We start from the raw sequence: 14,347 nt of genomic DNA, 5'->3' as shown, positions 1-14,347 counted from the left end.
CACATGCAGGCAAGCAGGATGCTGACTCCTCCTGTCTGCTGTGGCGCGGCCGTCTTGTTAGAAGGTTACGTCCCCGTGCGACAGCAACACCAATTGCCGGCTCGGAAACGAAGATGCGTACAGAAGAGTTGAGGGATCTTTATTTTTTTATGTTGCGCTTGTCACATAGTCCATGTTCAAAAAACACACACACACACAAACCTAAAACTCTAACTCAAGCTAGACTGAAGCCAATCTTTTTTTTTCAAGTGGACAAAAAAAATGAAGAAAAGGCATTCTGAAAAAGGAATTGAACATTCATTCATCTCCCGAGCCGCTTGATCCTCACTAGGTTCGCGGGGGGTGCTGGAGCCTATCCCAGCTGTCTTCGGGCAGTAGGCGGGGGACACCCTGAATCGGTTGCCAGCCAATCGCAGGGCACACAGAAACGAACAACCATTCACACTCACACTCACACCTAGGGAAAATTTAGAGTGTTCAATCAGCCTGCCACGCATGTTTTTGGAATGTGGGAGGAAACCGGAGCACCCGGAGAAAACCCACGCAGGCCCGGGGAGAACATGCAAACTCCACACAGGGAGGCCGGAGCTGGAATCGAACCCGGTACCTCTGCACTGTGAAGCCGACGTGCTAACCACTGGACTACCCTGGCCACCCAGGAATTGAACAGAATGGAAATAAAGAAACGTCAAACGGAACGAAGCACGATGGTTAACGCTGCTGTCTGTGCGCGTCAGGTCTGATCCGGTCTCGGGTCTTCGGCGCCGATGCAGCCAGCGCGAAGGTCTTGGCCTTCCTGGACAGCCACTGCGAGGTCAACAAGGACTGGCTGCCGCCCCTCCTTCACAGGATCCAGCAGGTCTGCGCCTCGCCACAAAGGAGGCGCCTCCTTGCCTTTCTTCATTCGATGGCTTTTCCCGCGCGCCGGCTTGTCAGGCTACTTCCTTTACTCTGGCTCCTCACTTCCCTCCTTCCTCTTCCTTTGTTTCATGTTTCTTTTGCATCTTTTCAGGCTTCCTTCTCATCAGGCTTCTTTGCCATCAGTCTTCATTTCTGTTGCTTCCTCACCTGACGTGTCTTCCTTCTCTGCGCCTGTCCTCCAAACCCCAGCGAGATTTTTTTTTCCCCTGACATCAATGACCTTTCTGCTCTGAGACACGCGTCTCTCTCACCTCCCTTTTTTAGCTCATTCAGTACCAGCCAATTCCGGACCAAGTCTGAAAAGACGTATCAAAACGTCTTTGGGAGTGAATGAGTTAAGATAAGATAAGATAAACATGCCTTTATTTGTCTCGCAATGTAGAAATTCGCATTCTACAGCAGCGGAATTTGGAGGGAAGAAAGAAAAAAAAACATGAAGTATTTGCATGCACATCTGAACATGCGTCATCCATATTCTGTCTCAGTGGGTGTGCGTGAGATGGAAGAGTCACGCATCATGCGGCGTTGGCGGTCTGCACTTTGTGTCGAGATGGAAATGCGGGTGTTGTTGATGGAGGGAGAGGCGGCTTCTTAAATGGTGTCAAGTCCGGCCGGCGGGTAGGGAAAGTTGCAGCCTGAGAGACCCTTCACGGAACAAACAAGGCCTTGCTCTGGCCCCAAAGTGGGCAACGTCCTTCTTTGTTAAATGAGAACAATATTTCTGGTCTCGTAACTTCATCCTCGTGTCGCTAAATAAATTTACTGTCAAAAACGTAAGATCTAATGTTCACAAGTGACCCTAGTCTTGGTCTCAGATATCTAGAATTTGACCTAGGCCCAGTCTGAACCCTTCCATGCCCCCTGTAAACTGCTAACATGATAATCTGTCCATTGTCGTAACCCTGTCCCTGAAAGCCATAAATTGCGACTTTATGATCATCAGAATCACCAAAGATGACCTACATGAGGTTTAACATGAAAAATATTGAAGCTGGCAGCCTGGTGGTCTAGTGGTTAGCGCGTCGGCCTCACTGTGCAGCTCCGGCCTCCCTGTGTGGAGTTTGCATGTTCTCCCCGGGCCTGCGTGGGTTTTATCCGGGTGCTTCGGTTTCCTCCCACATTCCAAAAACATGCATGGCAGGGTGATTGAACACTCCAAATTGTCCCGAGGTGTGATTGTGAGCACCAATGTTTGTTCGTCTCGGTGTGCCCTGCGATTGGCTGGCAGCTGGTTCAGGGTGTCCCCCGCCTACTGCCCGAAGACGGCTGGGATGGGCTCCAACAAACCCCCCCGACCCTTGTGAGGATAAGGAAAAATGGATGGATGGATGAATGTTGAAGCTCAGTCACAGATTTCAGACCTGACCGCAGTGGAATCTCAAAAACCTAACACCTGATTTAACATCACAGTTGCAGATCCAATCCCTGGTCCGGTACTGCAACGGTTTGTTGTAAAAGCCGCAAGTATTGAAGTGGCTCCTTGCTAGAGGTAACGGTGAGGTTGGCGATTGAACAAAACTCGTCTCAGCCGTTTTTTCAATCGAACACAGAGGCGTCCAACTGGTTTTCAAGAGGCCGACTGTGTATAGCGGACACAATCGACGTCCTCTGCATGCACAGGCCGCAGCTAATGGCCCGCGACCGTCCCACCTGCCGGCTAATATTATTGGCGGTCGTTTGAGCACGCTAATGGTGGCACGCGCCGGCATTAAAGCCGCCAGCTGCAGCCGGCTTTTCATCCCCATCATGAGGCGACGGGATGCCACAGCCACTTTGGAGCCGGTCCACATCGTCTTTTAACGGCCACTCGGAATCTCATTTAAAGGTTAACGGGGGCGCTAGTGAGCCGGAAAGTTACAAAGGTTTCGCCGTGCCGATCTTTTATTGGATGTCACCGGGGAAAGTCGGGATGCCTTGAGCTCCATCTGATATTAACATGCTAGAGCTGCACTTACAAGCCCCAATTTACCATCGATCAATTATTTTATTTTAATTTTATTTACTTTTCCAACCATGGCATGTGTTGCATGCCTGTCTGCGCTTCGCGTTTTTTGTTTGCTTGTTTTTTTTTTCACGTTTGTTCTTCTTTCAGGACCCGACCAGGGTGGTGAGCCCCGTCATTGACATCATCAATATGGACACCTTTGCCTACGTGGCCGCGTCGGCTGATCTACGAGGAGGTACGCCAACACCACACCCAAAACCACTTTGCCTTGTCTTCACCTGCAACTCATCCGACCCACAGCAAAGACCTCCGAATTTACTTGACCTTGCCTCGGCTCAATCTCCAAAATGTAAATCCTGATTTGGACCTAATCTCAAAGATTGACCGCCCGACCTGGGTTTAAAATCATGGACCTAAAACCTGACTCAGGCTTCACCCTTTCAGCTGACAACAGTGGACAGTTTATCATGTGATCAGGTTACAGGGTGCATGAAAGGGTTAATATCACAAAGGCGAGGCATATCCTTTATCTTCATGTTTTTTTTTTTTTTTTTGCTCATCAGGTTTTGACTGGAGTCTTCATTTCAAGTGGGAGGGCCTATCACCTGAGGAGAGGGATCGCCGCACCGACCCCACCCTGCCAATCAAGTACCCCACACACACACACACACACACACTCAACTCAACTGTATTTAAAGAGCACTTTCAAACAGCCATCGCTGCATACAAAGTGCTGTACAGGGAGAAAATAACAACACAAAATTAACAACAAACAGTAAAGCAATTCAACATGCACAATAAACAGTAAGACAATCGGTAATAAAGGCGGTAGAAAGCACCGAACAGCAAAACCAAGAACAAATCTAAGTCATGCTGAGTAAAATGCCAAAGAATACAAGTGAGTTTTGAGGCGAGTTTTAAAGATGGCAGCGAGGAGGCTTGCCGAATGTTCAGTGGGAGGCCATTCTAGAGAGAGGGACCAGCAACAGAAAAGGCTCGATCCCGTCTGAGCCTTAGTTTAGTTCTTGGTACTTCTAATAATGTCTGGTCCGCAGACCTGAGGTGCCGGGCAGGTGTGTAGGGGCCAAACGATTACAGTGAAACTCCTCTCCAACGAAATCATGTTTGCAGCAAGAAATTTTTCACAACAGGGGGTTTTTCACTGTAGCAAATTTGATCTCAGATGTAAACACACACAAACGTATGTGTACTCTTTATTTTTATTCCAAAAGTGCATAAGTATGAGCATACACTTATTTGACACTTCATATAGTCAGTGTAGAAAGAAAAAAAAAGGGAAAGAAAATGCAAAATTTGCGATCAGCATTCACTTTCACTTACATCAATTCTTGGATAATGTCTATTATTTTGCTTCCTCCGTCTTTCATTTTGATCACTTTTACCCTCTCTTCAAGCGTCAGAGCTCTTCTTGTCTTAGTTGCTTGACATCCAAAGGTCCGTTTTGTCGCCATTTTAGCAATGCAACGTTCTTGCTGCGTCTGAAACTAACAATAACAAATACTTCCTGGACTACTGCGCATGTGTAAACCAGTGTGGTGGTTCCTGTTGCCGTTTCCGAACGAAGCAGCAGAGGTCGCTGTTGGATTAGACTTCGTTGTAGTGAATCTCGTCGCGAGGCAAGAGCAGAGAAAAAGATTTCGTAAAACGCAACAGTGGTTTTTTCATTGTATGGGGGGCAGGAAAGTGGGAATGGTGTTAATGCATGAAGATTTTTTTACACTTGGGGGTATTTTCTCCCATGTAGGTTTCGTTGTAGAGGAATTTCACTGTAACAGGATTGTGCCACTTGGCAGGACGCCCATCATCGCCGGCGGCCTATTTGTGATCGACAGCTCGTGGTTCAAGCACCTGGGCAAGTACGACACGGCCATGGACATCTGGGGCGGCGAGAACTTTGGTGAGTCATTTTCCCACACGCGCACCAATCAAACAAGTGCGTCAGCCGGTCAGATTCAGGGAGTTGGCGAGCGAACGTGCTAACCAAGTGAAATTAAATCTCTGATTTCTGTGTGCGCACGTGCAGAGATCTCCTTCCGGGTGTGGCAGTGTGGCGGAAGCTTGGAGATCATTCCGTGTAGCCGCGTGGGTCACGTATTCCGGAAGAAACATCCCTATGTCTTCCCGGAGGGCAGCGCCAACACGTACATCAAGTACGTCCATAAAGGCTGTTAGCATAAAAGCTTTTCGTTGATGTGAGTCGGCGAACAGGAAGTTCATCCGTCCGTCGGCATTCCACAGAAATGCGCAATGGAGCTCCTCCTTATCGGATTAATAAATATCATAAAAGGTCGCATATGAACGCATCGTGTTGATGGAGGGCCCCCACAAAGAAAAAAACAAAAGGACAGGATGTCGCCATGGCAACAACGGCAGACGTGCATCTACGGTCCGCTAAACTGGAGACAAAAGCAAGTTAGCAGAGGGGCGCAGCGCACTTTCTCATCCGCGGACAAGGGGATCATTTGTGATCACGTGCATGAATTGAAGCGTGACAAAGTGTGTGTGTGTATGTGTGTGTGTGTGTGTGTGTGTTAGGAACACGCGGCGCACCGCTGAGGTTTGGATGGACGACTTTCGCCTCTTCTATTACTCGGCTCGGCCGGCAGCTCGAGGAAAATCGTACGGAGAGTAAGAACACACACACACAAACTCGCATACAGTTGACGAGCATCCCAAGGCGTTGTTGCTGTCACGCTTTTCCGGTAGGGCCCCCAGCTGCTTCATTTGCGTATGGATGAGAAAAGGTGTCGGCCGTGTTAAAATGTCAGTGTTTATCAGCCTCCCGCAGACGCGGCGCTGACATTCAAGCGCGCCGCCGCCCCGCCATCTCGCGACGATGTGAGGTTTTGTGACTGACGGGACTTTTGTGGTCAGCAGCATCGGAGGCCGCCTGGAGTTGAGGCGCAAGCTCAAGTGCAAACCTTTCAAGTGGTACCTGGAGCATGTCTACCCGCAACTCAAGTCAGTATCACTCAAGTCTCTCTGCCTGTTTCTGTTTCTTGCTTTTGGACCATTTTCTTGCCTTGTCACTTCCCGGAGCTGTCGCGATACTTTTGTTTCTTTTACTTGTTGTTTACGTTTCTTTTACTTGTTCACTTCCATCCATCCATCCATCCATTTACTGAACCGCTTAGTCCTCACTAGGGTCGCGGGGGGTGCTGGAGCCTATCCCATCCGTCTTCGGGCAGTAGGCGGGGGACACCCTGGATCAGTTGCCAGCCAATCGCAGGGCACACAGAGACGAACAACCATCCACGCTCACATTCACACCTAGGGACAATTTAGAGCGTCCAATCAGCCTACCATGCATGTTTTTGGAATGTGGGAGGAAACCGGAGCACCCGGAGAAAACCCACGCAGACCCGGGGAGAACATGCAAACTCCACACAGGGAGGCCGGAGCTGGAATCGAACCCGGTACCTCTGCACTGTGAAGCCGACGTGCTAACCACTGGGCTACCGGGCCGCTTCCAAACATTTTCATTGCTTCCATTTTGACCAGTTTCTCACAGCGTTTTAAGGATACTTCACAGGATATTGTGACAACATAAGCACAGAAATCATGAAAGAAATAGTTGACTAATCTCACCTGGGAAAAAAAAGTTTGTTTCAACCTCATTCTCTTGAGTAATCAGCAGTGAAACATTGGTCTTTTTAATAATAATAAGAATAAAGATAACATAAGATATCCTTTAATTTCTGAACTCTGACTGTCAATTTCCCCAGTGTGGGACAAATAAAGGATATCTTAAATCGTAAATGTTATTTTAAGATTGTGGGTAGAAAGAAGAAAGAAGAAAAACAAAGTGTTTGTATTCACAAAATAAATGTCACAGTTTCAATTTACACCCTTCAATTTAGTGCAATGTAAATATAGATATAGATAAGCTATTTACAATTTTTTTTCACATCATTTTATTTTTTATTCAGCAGCCTAACAGCAATAATATAATAATAATAATACCGTCTTGGCCCGAATATAAGACGATGTATTTTGCATTGAAATAAGAAATAGTGGGGGTCGTCTGATATTCGGGGTCTAGACATTATACCCATTCAGGACACTAGATGGCGCCAGATATTATTGACGTGAATGCTGAACTTGACTCCCGAGGCCAAAGTGAACCCCTGTCACGAAGAATAAAAATAAAAATAGCTGTAAGAAGGAAAAGAGAAGAAAATAATAGAAGAGATAACAGAAAATGGAGAGACGCAGCGACAATCTGGAGAATAGTGGGTCGAAGATCGGCCAGGTTAACCAGCAGCTGAGGAGAAGTTATGATGTCATTTACATTTCAAAAACCAGAAGCCATTCATTTACGACTGTGATTGGACTTCAGTTTACATATTTACATGTTCAGATATTAAAATTTGAATGAGGCAAAATAACATGCTTTTTCTCTCAAATATATTGTTATAATCATTTGTTTCAGATGTACTGTGATTATTTTCTGTATAAAAATTAATTTGGTGTTCAAAAATTCTTTTTTCAAACTTGAGTCTTGAAAAAGAGGGGGTCTTATATTCGGTCCAATACGGTAATAATGATAATAATAATACATTTTATTGAAAAGCAACAATTACAACACTCAAGGACAGTTTTCAATCAAGGACAAAACAAAGAACAATAAAACCACAGATAAAACTCTAAATAATAAAAAGGGGGGAAATCTTTAGTTTCTGACCCAAAAGAAGAGAAATGTATTTATTGTTTTGGTTTTTTTTGCGAAAAGAAAAGTGACTGATGGATTTTTTGGGGGGTTTTTTTGCTGAAACTGTCAAACAACTTAAACAAGACTGGGAAAGGACTTTGCATGGCCAAATTATATTTTACAGGCGTAGAAGAAGAAATGCTGATTCACCACATGGCTCATGTTTTTTGTTTTTTGTAACATGGCGTTCATCAATCAATCCATGAACTGTGTCATCGTTACTCCCAATGGCAACACAAGGTTTCTACATCCTTGCTCTTCGGACTGTCACATGGCCAAATTTGTCAGACTGCCCCTACGTTCATATTTCTCTTCCTCCTTACTGGCATTACTGGCCGCCTAATCTTTCGACAGTAACGTCCACTAATGAGTTAAAAAGGTTGCACGGTGTTAATCCCCCCGAATGGAATGAAGAGCACGGTTCTCGGGGGAGCGGCCCCTCTCCACCTTTTGAGGGCTTATTAAATGGAGGCCAGATACCAGATTGAATTAACGACTTCCTCCGATTGATCACCCCAAGAAAGTTGCTCAAGTATTTAAAGTCCGCATGCTTTTTCAAACACTTCATCTTGATGGACCTGATGAGTTTACGCTCCTTTTTCTAGACTTCATTCAGATCACGCAGCTAAGTTGAGCCTCGTGATGGAAGCCGGGGGAACGAATTGTGTCGCTTGGGCCGTACGGCTTCAGCCCAATCTTGTCGTGTTTGTTCAGGGTCCCCGACGACTCGGACTGGCAGTACGGCCCGATCCGACAGCGGCACAACTGCTTGGAGTCTCGCCGCGTGGACGGCCAGGAGACACCCGTCCTCATGTTGGCGCCATGCGTGGAGCGGGACGGTGGCCGCGCACGCAACCAGGTCCACACTACAAACACAACGCGGCAACAATAGCAGCACTCCTTGCTTCTGCGCAGGGCACAACTGAATTGATGTTCGACTTTAAAAAAAAACATTTAATTTCAAAAACATTGCCATCATTGCCAGCTGGGACTGCGCATAACCACCTTGAATTAGCAAATAAATCAATAAATTACTTTTTAAATAAGAGAATAACACAATGCACTTTTATTTTCCATTAATTTTATTCTGAAAAAAGGACTACCATAAATGCAGTACCGAATTTAAAACTATTCTTTTATTTTAGATTTTCAAACAGCACAAAATAATTTTTTTGTTGTTTTTTTTAAATACAATACATCTTTATTTATAAAGCACTTTCACAACAGCTGCAGCTGTAACAAAGCACTTTATAAAACAGTTAACAGAAAATAAAATATAAGACAACACATAACATCAGACACGGACAGTCATGAAATTGTTCACCTCTTTTTCCTGCATACGCTTTGTCGTTTGAAGCAGTTCTAGATGAAAGCGGTGAGAATCAAAGTGTCCTTTCACAAGTGGATCAGAGGTGTCAAAATGTGCACACGACTACGAGAAGCTAAGTTTGAAAGTAAACAAGAAGCTGTAGCGTCTATTGATGAGAAAAAAAAAAGATTTGTTAATTTCTCCTGCCCCATGTGAATCCGCCTCAACTCCAAACGGCGACTCTCAATTCCAAATACACATCCGTGTTCCGCGCCGACGCTCCTCTCTCCTCTTTCTTGGTTCAAAAAACCACCAACGCAGACTTTCCAATAGCGCCAACATCTGCGCTGAACAAAATGGGGCTGTGAAAAAGGCTTCCCAATACAGGCGCAAAAAACACAATCGCTCCCGGGGCTGTCCAGCACCGACAGTCAAATGGCACCAACATTCCTCCCAATCAAAATCTGTGCTGGTACACACGTGCCGCCGAGAAGGCGCAACCACCAAGCACAGATTCTTCTCCTTTGACGAATGTCGTGGCCCAAAAAAAAAAAATGCTGAAAACAATCCACATCAGGTCCACCCGACGTAACAACAAAGACAATGTGACAAAACAAAACATCGAAAAAAATACACACACAGAAAAAAAAGCAAGGCTCTTGAGAGCACTTGCCGACGCTGCCTAATCAGGCGCCATCTTGGACTTCTTCTTCCAAGAAAATGGAAAAAAAAAGGTTTCATATTCCAGATTTTCAAATTGGTCATTTTGACCCACAGTACAAATCAATTGTCTGTCCTTTTCGATCAGCTATTTCATCAGCTCCAAAATCATTTGGATGCTACTGCGGCTTTTGAAAAAGTAGCAGAGCAACAAACGAAATGAAAATAAACACAATCGCGTCACCTTGCAAAAAATGACACGAATATAAACAAACCGTCGCTCATTTCAAGCCGAAAGCAATGTTTCACAGCGGCAATTTAAAAGATATCAGGTTGCGATTATTGTATAATTGAGGTCGTTTGCGGTCGCGTCGTGGCGTCTCCATTAATATGACGTGTCACTCTTTCGCCGTGACCAAAACGAATGGCCGTGCGTCAATCACCATGTTAATGAATACATTTACGATCAAAGCAATGAAGCAGCTGACGGAAGGAACAACACTTCATAACCATGTCTGACAACGTGCTCGTTATTTAACGGTGGCTTCATCTGCGTGCGCGTGTGGACGTTCCATTCACTGGCCTTCACGCACACACGCGCACACGAGCTCCGGTCACCTCATTACGGTGCAGGTTTTGCTTCTCATTGACTGAAAAACAAAAGAATGAAAATGATTATTTTTTTTTAAAGGGGAAATGGCTCTCGTGTTAGCCATCGAATGAAGGCGCCGGTGCGCGTGCCTGATGGCAACGTGCTTGCAAGCGTTAAAAAAGCGTGTGACTGCTTTGTGCAGGAGTGGATCTACACTGCGGGCCAGCAGATCCGACAGCAGCGTGACGCCGACGCCGCCGATGACCCCGACGCCCACAAATGCGTGTCGGTCACCGCCACCTTCCCGGCCTCGCAGATTCTGCTGTTGCCCTGCCACGCGGACGACGCCAAACAGGTACGCAGCCGTGCTCATTGGCTGACGCCCACGTCACTCACCAGGCCAGGCCCCGCCTTTAAAGACACACACTTTCAAAGCTGCAAATACAAAAATGTGGAACTTAGCGACCCCGAGTGCACATTTATTACATGCAGTTCAATTGGGATTGGGCACAAAGTTTTTTAATACACCGTATTTTCCGCACAATAAGGCGCACCGAAAAGTCCGCGCACCTCGTGTATGGTCATTACAGTAGTATGTCGACCCCAAGATGGCTTCTTCCTGGAGACATGCTTACAATGTTAGAACTTGCTGTTGGTTCAGTGAACTGTGTCGCTGCTTTATTAAATAAGTTTTTGTTGCAGCCCCGAAAAAAAGGAGAGCTGTGATGTTGTTTAAACAAACAAACTTTATGAATGTTTTTCTCAGTCTCAACAAATACAGGTATGTCTGTCCATCTCTTGCCTTCTCTCTTTCCGTTCTGCCTCGAGAGGCGTTCATGACCGCCTCGAAAAACCTAAATTAAGGATTCCTTCAATGAAACTATGAAAATTGAAAATAATGCATCAAAACAGAAAATCAAGCGAGGTAATCCCAAAATAAATTGTACAGCCCCACTACAGAATTTATTTTGTGATTTCCTCGTTTGTGAATACAGTACATAACACAGGAATAAATAAACACTTCTGAGACAGTCGAGTCCCCTCCAATTACTGACATCTGATCGTTCTGTTGTATCAACACTCAAGGAAATCCCCAAATCAATTCTGTACGGGAGGAGCTATAGAATTTATTTTTTGATTTTTCTGTTTTGATGCATTACTGTATTTTCATTTTTCGTAGTTTCATTGAAGTAATCGTTAATTTATGGGGGGGGGGGGTGGTCATGAACTCCGCTCGAGTCAAATGAAGGGCTATGGCTCCATCTAGTGGATGCGTTGTAGAAGGCGCCTTATCGTCCAGTGCGTGCAAGATATTTTTTTAATAGCCCACTCATTGAAGGTGCGCCTTTTAGCGCGGAAAAAACGCTAATTTAAAAATGAAATAAATATCTCTGTCTCGTTTTCCCTCTCACTCTGTCGCTTTCTCACTCACTGTCACTCCTTCTGGCTCTCACACTCACTCACTCTCATTTCCTCCTTCTCACTCTCTATCTCGCTCTCGGTCTCACTCTCATTGTCTGTTGTCTTGCCCTCTTTGTCGCTCTGTCTTCTTCACTTTCTCTCTTGCTTTCCATCTCGCTCTTGCCACTCTTATCGTTTTTTCCGCTTCTCTCGCCTTCCACGCGCTCTCACTTTCTTTCTCTCATGCTCTCTCTTTCTCTCTCACACACACATACACACACGCAGGCACACACTTGTCATTCCCTGACCAGTGGGCACCTTGACAACGTCCCCGAAGTCCCTGCAGCGGCAAGAACCTGACAAGTCATAAATCACCTGGGGGTGGGAGGGGTGATGGTTATGTGAGAGTGGGGAGCGTGGAGGGTGTGGGTGGGGGGTACAGTGGAGCAAGCAAGCAGGAGGAGGGAGTCACTCCTGTCAAGCAGGAGGCAGTAAAAGTCTGTTGTGTGTGTGCGTGTGTGTGTGTGTGTGTGTGTGTGTGTGTGTGTATCCCTCAGCGCTGGCAGAAGTCGGGCACGCACCTTGAGCACGTGGCATCTCGTTTCTGCCTGGACTCGGCCATGGCGCTGGACGGGCTGGACTCGTCTCGCATGCTGGTCATCGGCCCATGTGAGCCGGGCGCCTCCACGCAGCGCTGGGACGTCCCTTTCTCCTGACCCGCCAGCCGGAAGCTCGCCCCAGCAAGCCTGTGGGACGCCCAACTGCAAATTCCATATCTTGCTCAAGGTCAACATTACCGCATACTCTGGTCTCGTACCACCAACCTTCGGGTTCGGAGGTGACCTTCTCCGACCCCCTGCGCCGTGACGGCTTTGTGGACAAGAGACACCAAGTGCACCTTAGAATTCTACTCGTCTATTTATTTCATTGGTTGGCACAACATTAGATACATTTCAGAGGAGTTTGCATGTTTTTCTCCGGTCACTCCAGTTTCCTCCAACATTCCAAAAACATGCATGCTAGGTTGACTGAACGCTCTAAATGGTCCCTAGGTGTGATTACCAGTGTGAATGTATGTTTGTCTCTGTGTGCCCTATGATTGGTTGGCAATCAGTTCAAGGTGTACCTCGCCTACTACCCAAAGAGGCTGGGAAAGGCTCCAGCATGCCCTTGACCCTCGTGAGGAGAAACGGCTCAGATAATGGATGCACTGATACGTGTTTGTTTCATGTTGACTCTCTTGTAAGTAAATGAGGCAACTAAAATGTGAGAGATAATTTGTCCCCGGGGTGCAGTCCAAGGCGGGTGTCGCTGAAGTTGTGTCTGGTGTATTTATGTATTGTGGCACAAAGCACACGTCATCTTGTTGTTGTCTGTTAACGTGCACATCTCAGCATGACAACTAATTTCAAGTATATTCTGTTTTAATTGGAGAGCGGGTAGCGTTTCTGTTGGCTTCTTTTTTGCTGCAGGATGAGAGCACCACCTAGTGGTACCAAAGCTTAATTGCGACTCACCTGCTTGCTGTGTTGTCTGCTCACCCACAACGCACGCACGCACACAACTACAGAATAGGGCTGGGTAGTGTGGCCATATTTTTTTCTTCTCGCCACAAAGCCCTAATTGTCGATTTTAATTCATTTTTACCCCATCGCTACAAATATATACAAATGATAATTACATTATTCATAACTACTTTTGCTTTGTTCTCCCAGAGTTGTTAAATACTGGAAAAGCACAAAAAGGAATTATCGCTAGTTTGACAACAGTGACTTTTGTAAACTACCCCTTTAAAACACGGAAAGCAATGAAAATCGCTCCTAAAAATAGTCCTCGTAAATAAAATGGAATTAATCAATTAACTCAATTCCGACACACACACACAAAATCGAGTCCTCAACGTTCTAAAGTCGAGGTTACCCTTCCAAGATGGCGACCAGCGTAACCAAACTCATATTGGCTGTTGCACGTAGAGATTGGCGAAGCACGTGCTGCTTTTGTACAAGACGCGTGGACTGAGGGAGAAAGAAAAGATTGCTCTGCATGTTTGTATCACGCACACATTTTCGAGTTTGATGAGCTGTCTTGCCACATTTTAGTGTGTAACAGTTGAGCGAATGGAAGTGTGTTCGTCGATCTAGAAGATTATTTTCTAGCTTATTTTCATCACAATAAAGTTTTATAACGACCGAGTCATCGTTGACGGAGAATTTTTTTTCCAATATTAGTGCAATGGAGGTGGCCCTGTAGTCCAGTGGTTAGCACGTCGGCATCACAGTGCAGAGGTACAGGGTTCGATTCCAGCTCCGGCCTCCCTGTGTGGAGTTTACATGTTCTCCCCGGGCCTGCGTGGGTTTTCTCCGGGTGCTCCGGTTTCCTCCCACATTCCAAAAACATGCGTGGCAGGCTGATTGAACGCTCTAAATTGTCCCTAGGTGTGAGTGTGAGTGTGAATGGTTGTTCGTTTCTGTGTGCCCTGCGATTGGCTGGCAACCGATTCAGGGTGTCCCCCGCCTACTGCCCGAAGACAGCTGGAATAGGCCCCAGCACCCCCCGCGACCCTAATGAGGATCAAGCGGCTCGGAAGATGAATGAATATTAGTGCAATGCACAGCTGCACTTTATTAGGTTCACGCACTTTAGCACCGTTTGCCCCTGAAGTATACCACTCCAGTCCTGCAGGTGGCCGTAATGCACATTAAAAAGTGGAATCCAATCACACATAAATTGGGTCACTGCCTCTTGCCACAAATGGACTGGTCGCTAGTCAATATTGGGGCACAAAAA

General features: G+C 46.2%; 1 protein-coding gene across 4 annotated transcripts in view; it reads left to right on the top strand.

Moving 5' to 3' along the window:
* Positions 1–13,752, top strand: part of galnt14 (UDP-N-acetyl-alpha-D-galactosamine:polypeptide N-acetylgalactosaminyltransferase 14 (GalNAc-T14)) — a 62,261-nt gene extending 48,509 nt beyond the window's left edge. Inside the window, exons 6-15 of one of the 4 annotated variants that reach the window (XM_052052155.1) lie at positions 738–859; positions 3,014–3,101; positions 3,430–3,514; positions 4,681–4,784; positions 4,911–5,037; positions 5,423–5,515; positions 5,765–5,848; positions 8,313–8,457; positions 10,362–10,514; positions 12,118–13,752. In XM_052052155.1, coding sequence (XP_051908115.1) covers positions 738–859; positions 3,014–3,101; positions 3,430–3,514; positions 4,681–4,784; positions 4,911–5,037; positions 5,423–5,515; positions 5,765–5,848; positions 8,313–8,457; positions 10,362–10,514; positions 12,118–12,276 — 1,160 coding nt within the window. In that variant the 3' untranslated portion in view covers positions 12,277–13,752. Of the gene's footprint in view, positions 1–737; positions 860–3,013; positions 3,102–3,429; positions 3,515–4,680; positions 4,821–4,910; positions 5,038–5,422; positions 5,516–5,761; positions 5,849–8,312; positions 8,458–10,361; positions 10,515–12,117 lie in introns of all 4 variants that reach the window. The other 3 variants (XM_052052154.1, XM_052052152.1, XM_052052151.1) reach the window with 3 other exon arrangements.
* Positions 13,753–14,347: the final 595 nt, after the last annotated feature.

This window comes from Hippocampus zosterae, chromosome 19, assembly GCF_025434085.1.
Source record: "Hippocampus zosterae strain Florida chromosome 19, ASM2543408v3, whole genome shotgun sequence".
In the NCBI taxonomy this organism is placed as follows: domain Eukaryota; kingdom Metazoa; phylum Chordata; class Actinopteri; order Syngnathiformes; family Syngnathidae; genus Hippocampus; species Hippocampus zosterae.
This window is presented reverse-complemented; position numbering and strand designations above follow the sequence as displayed.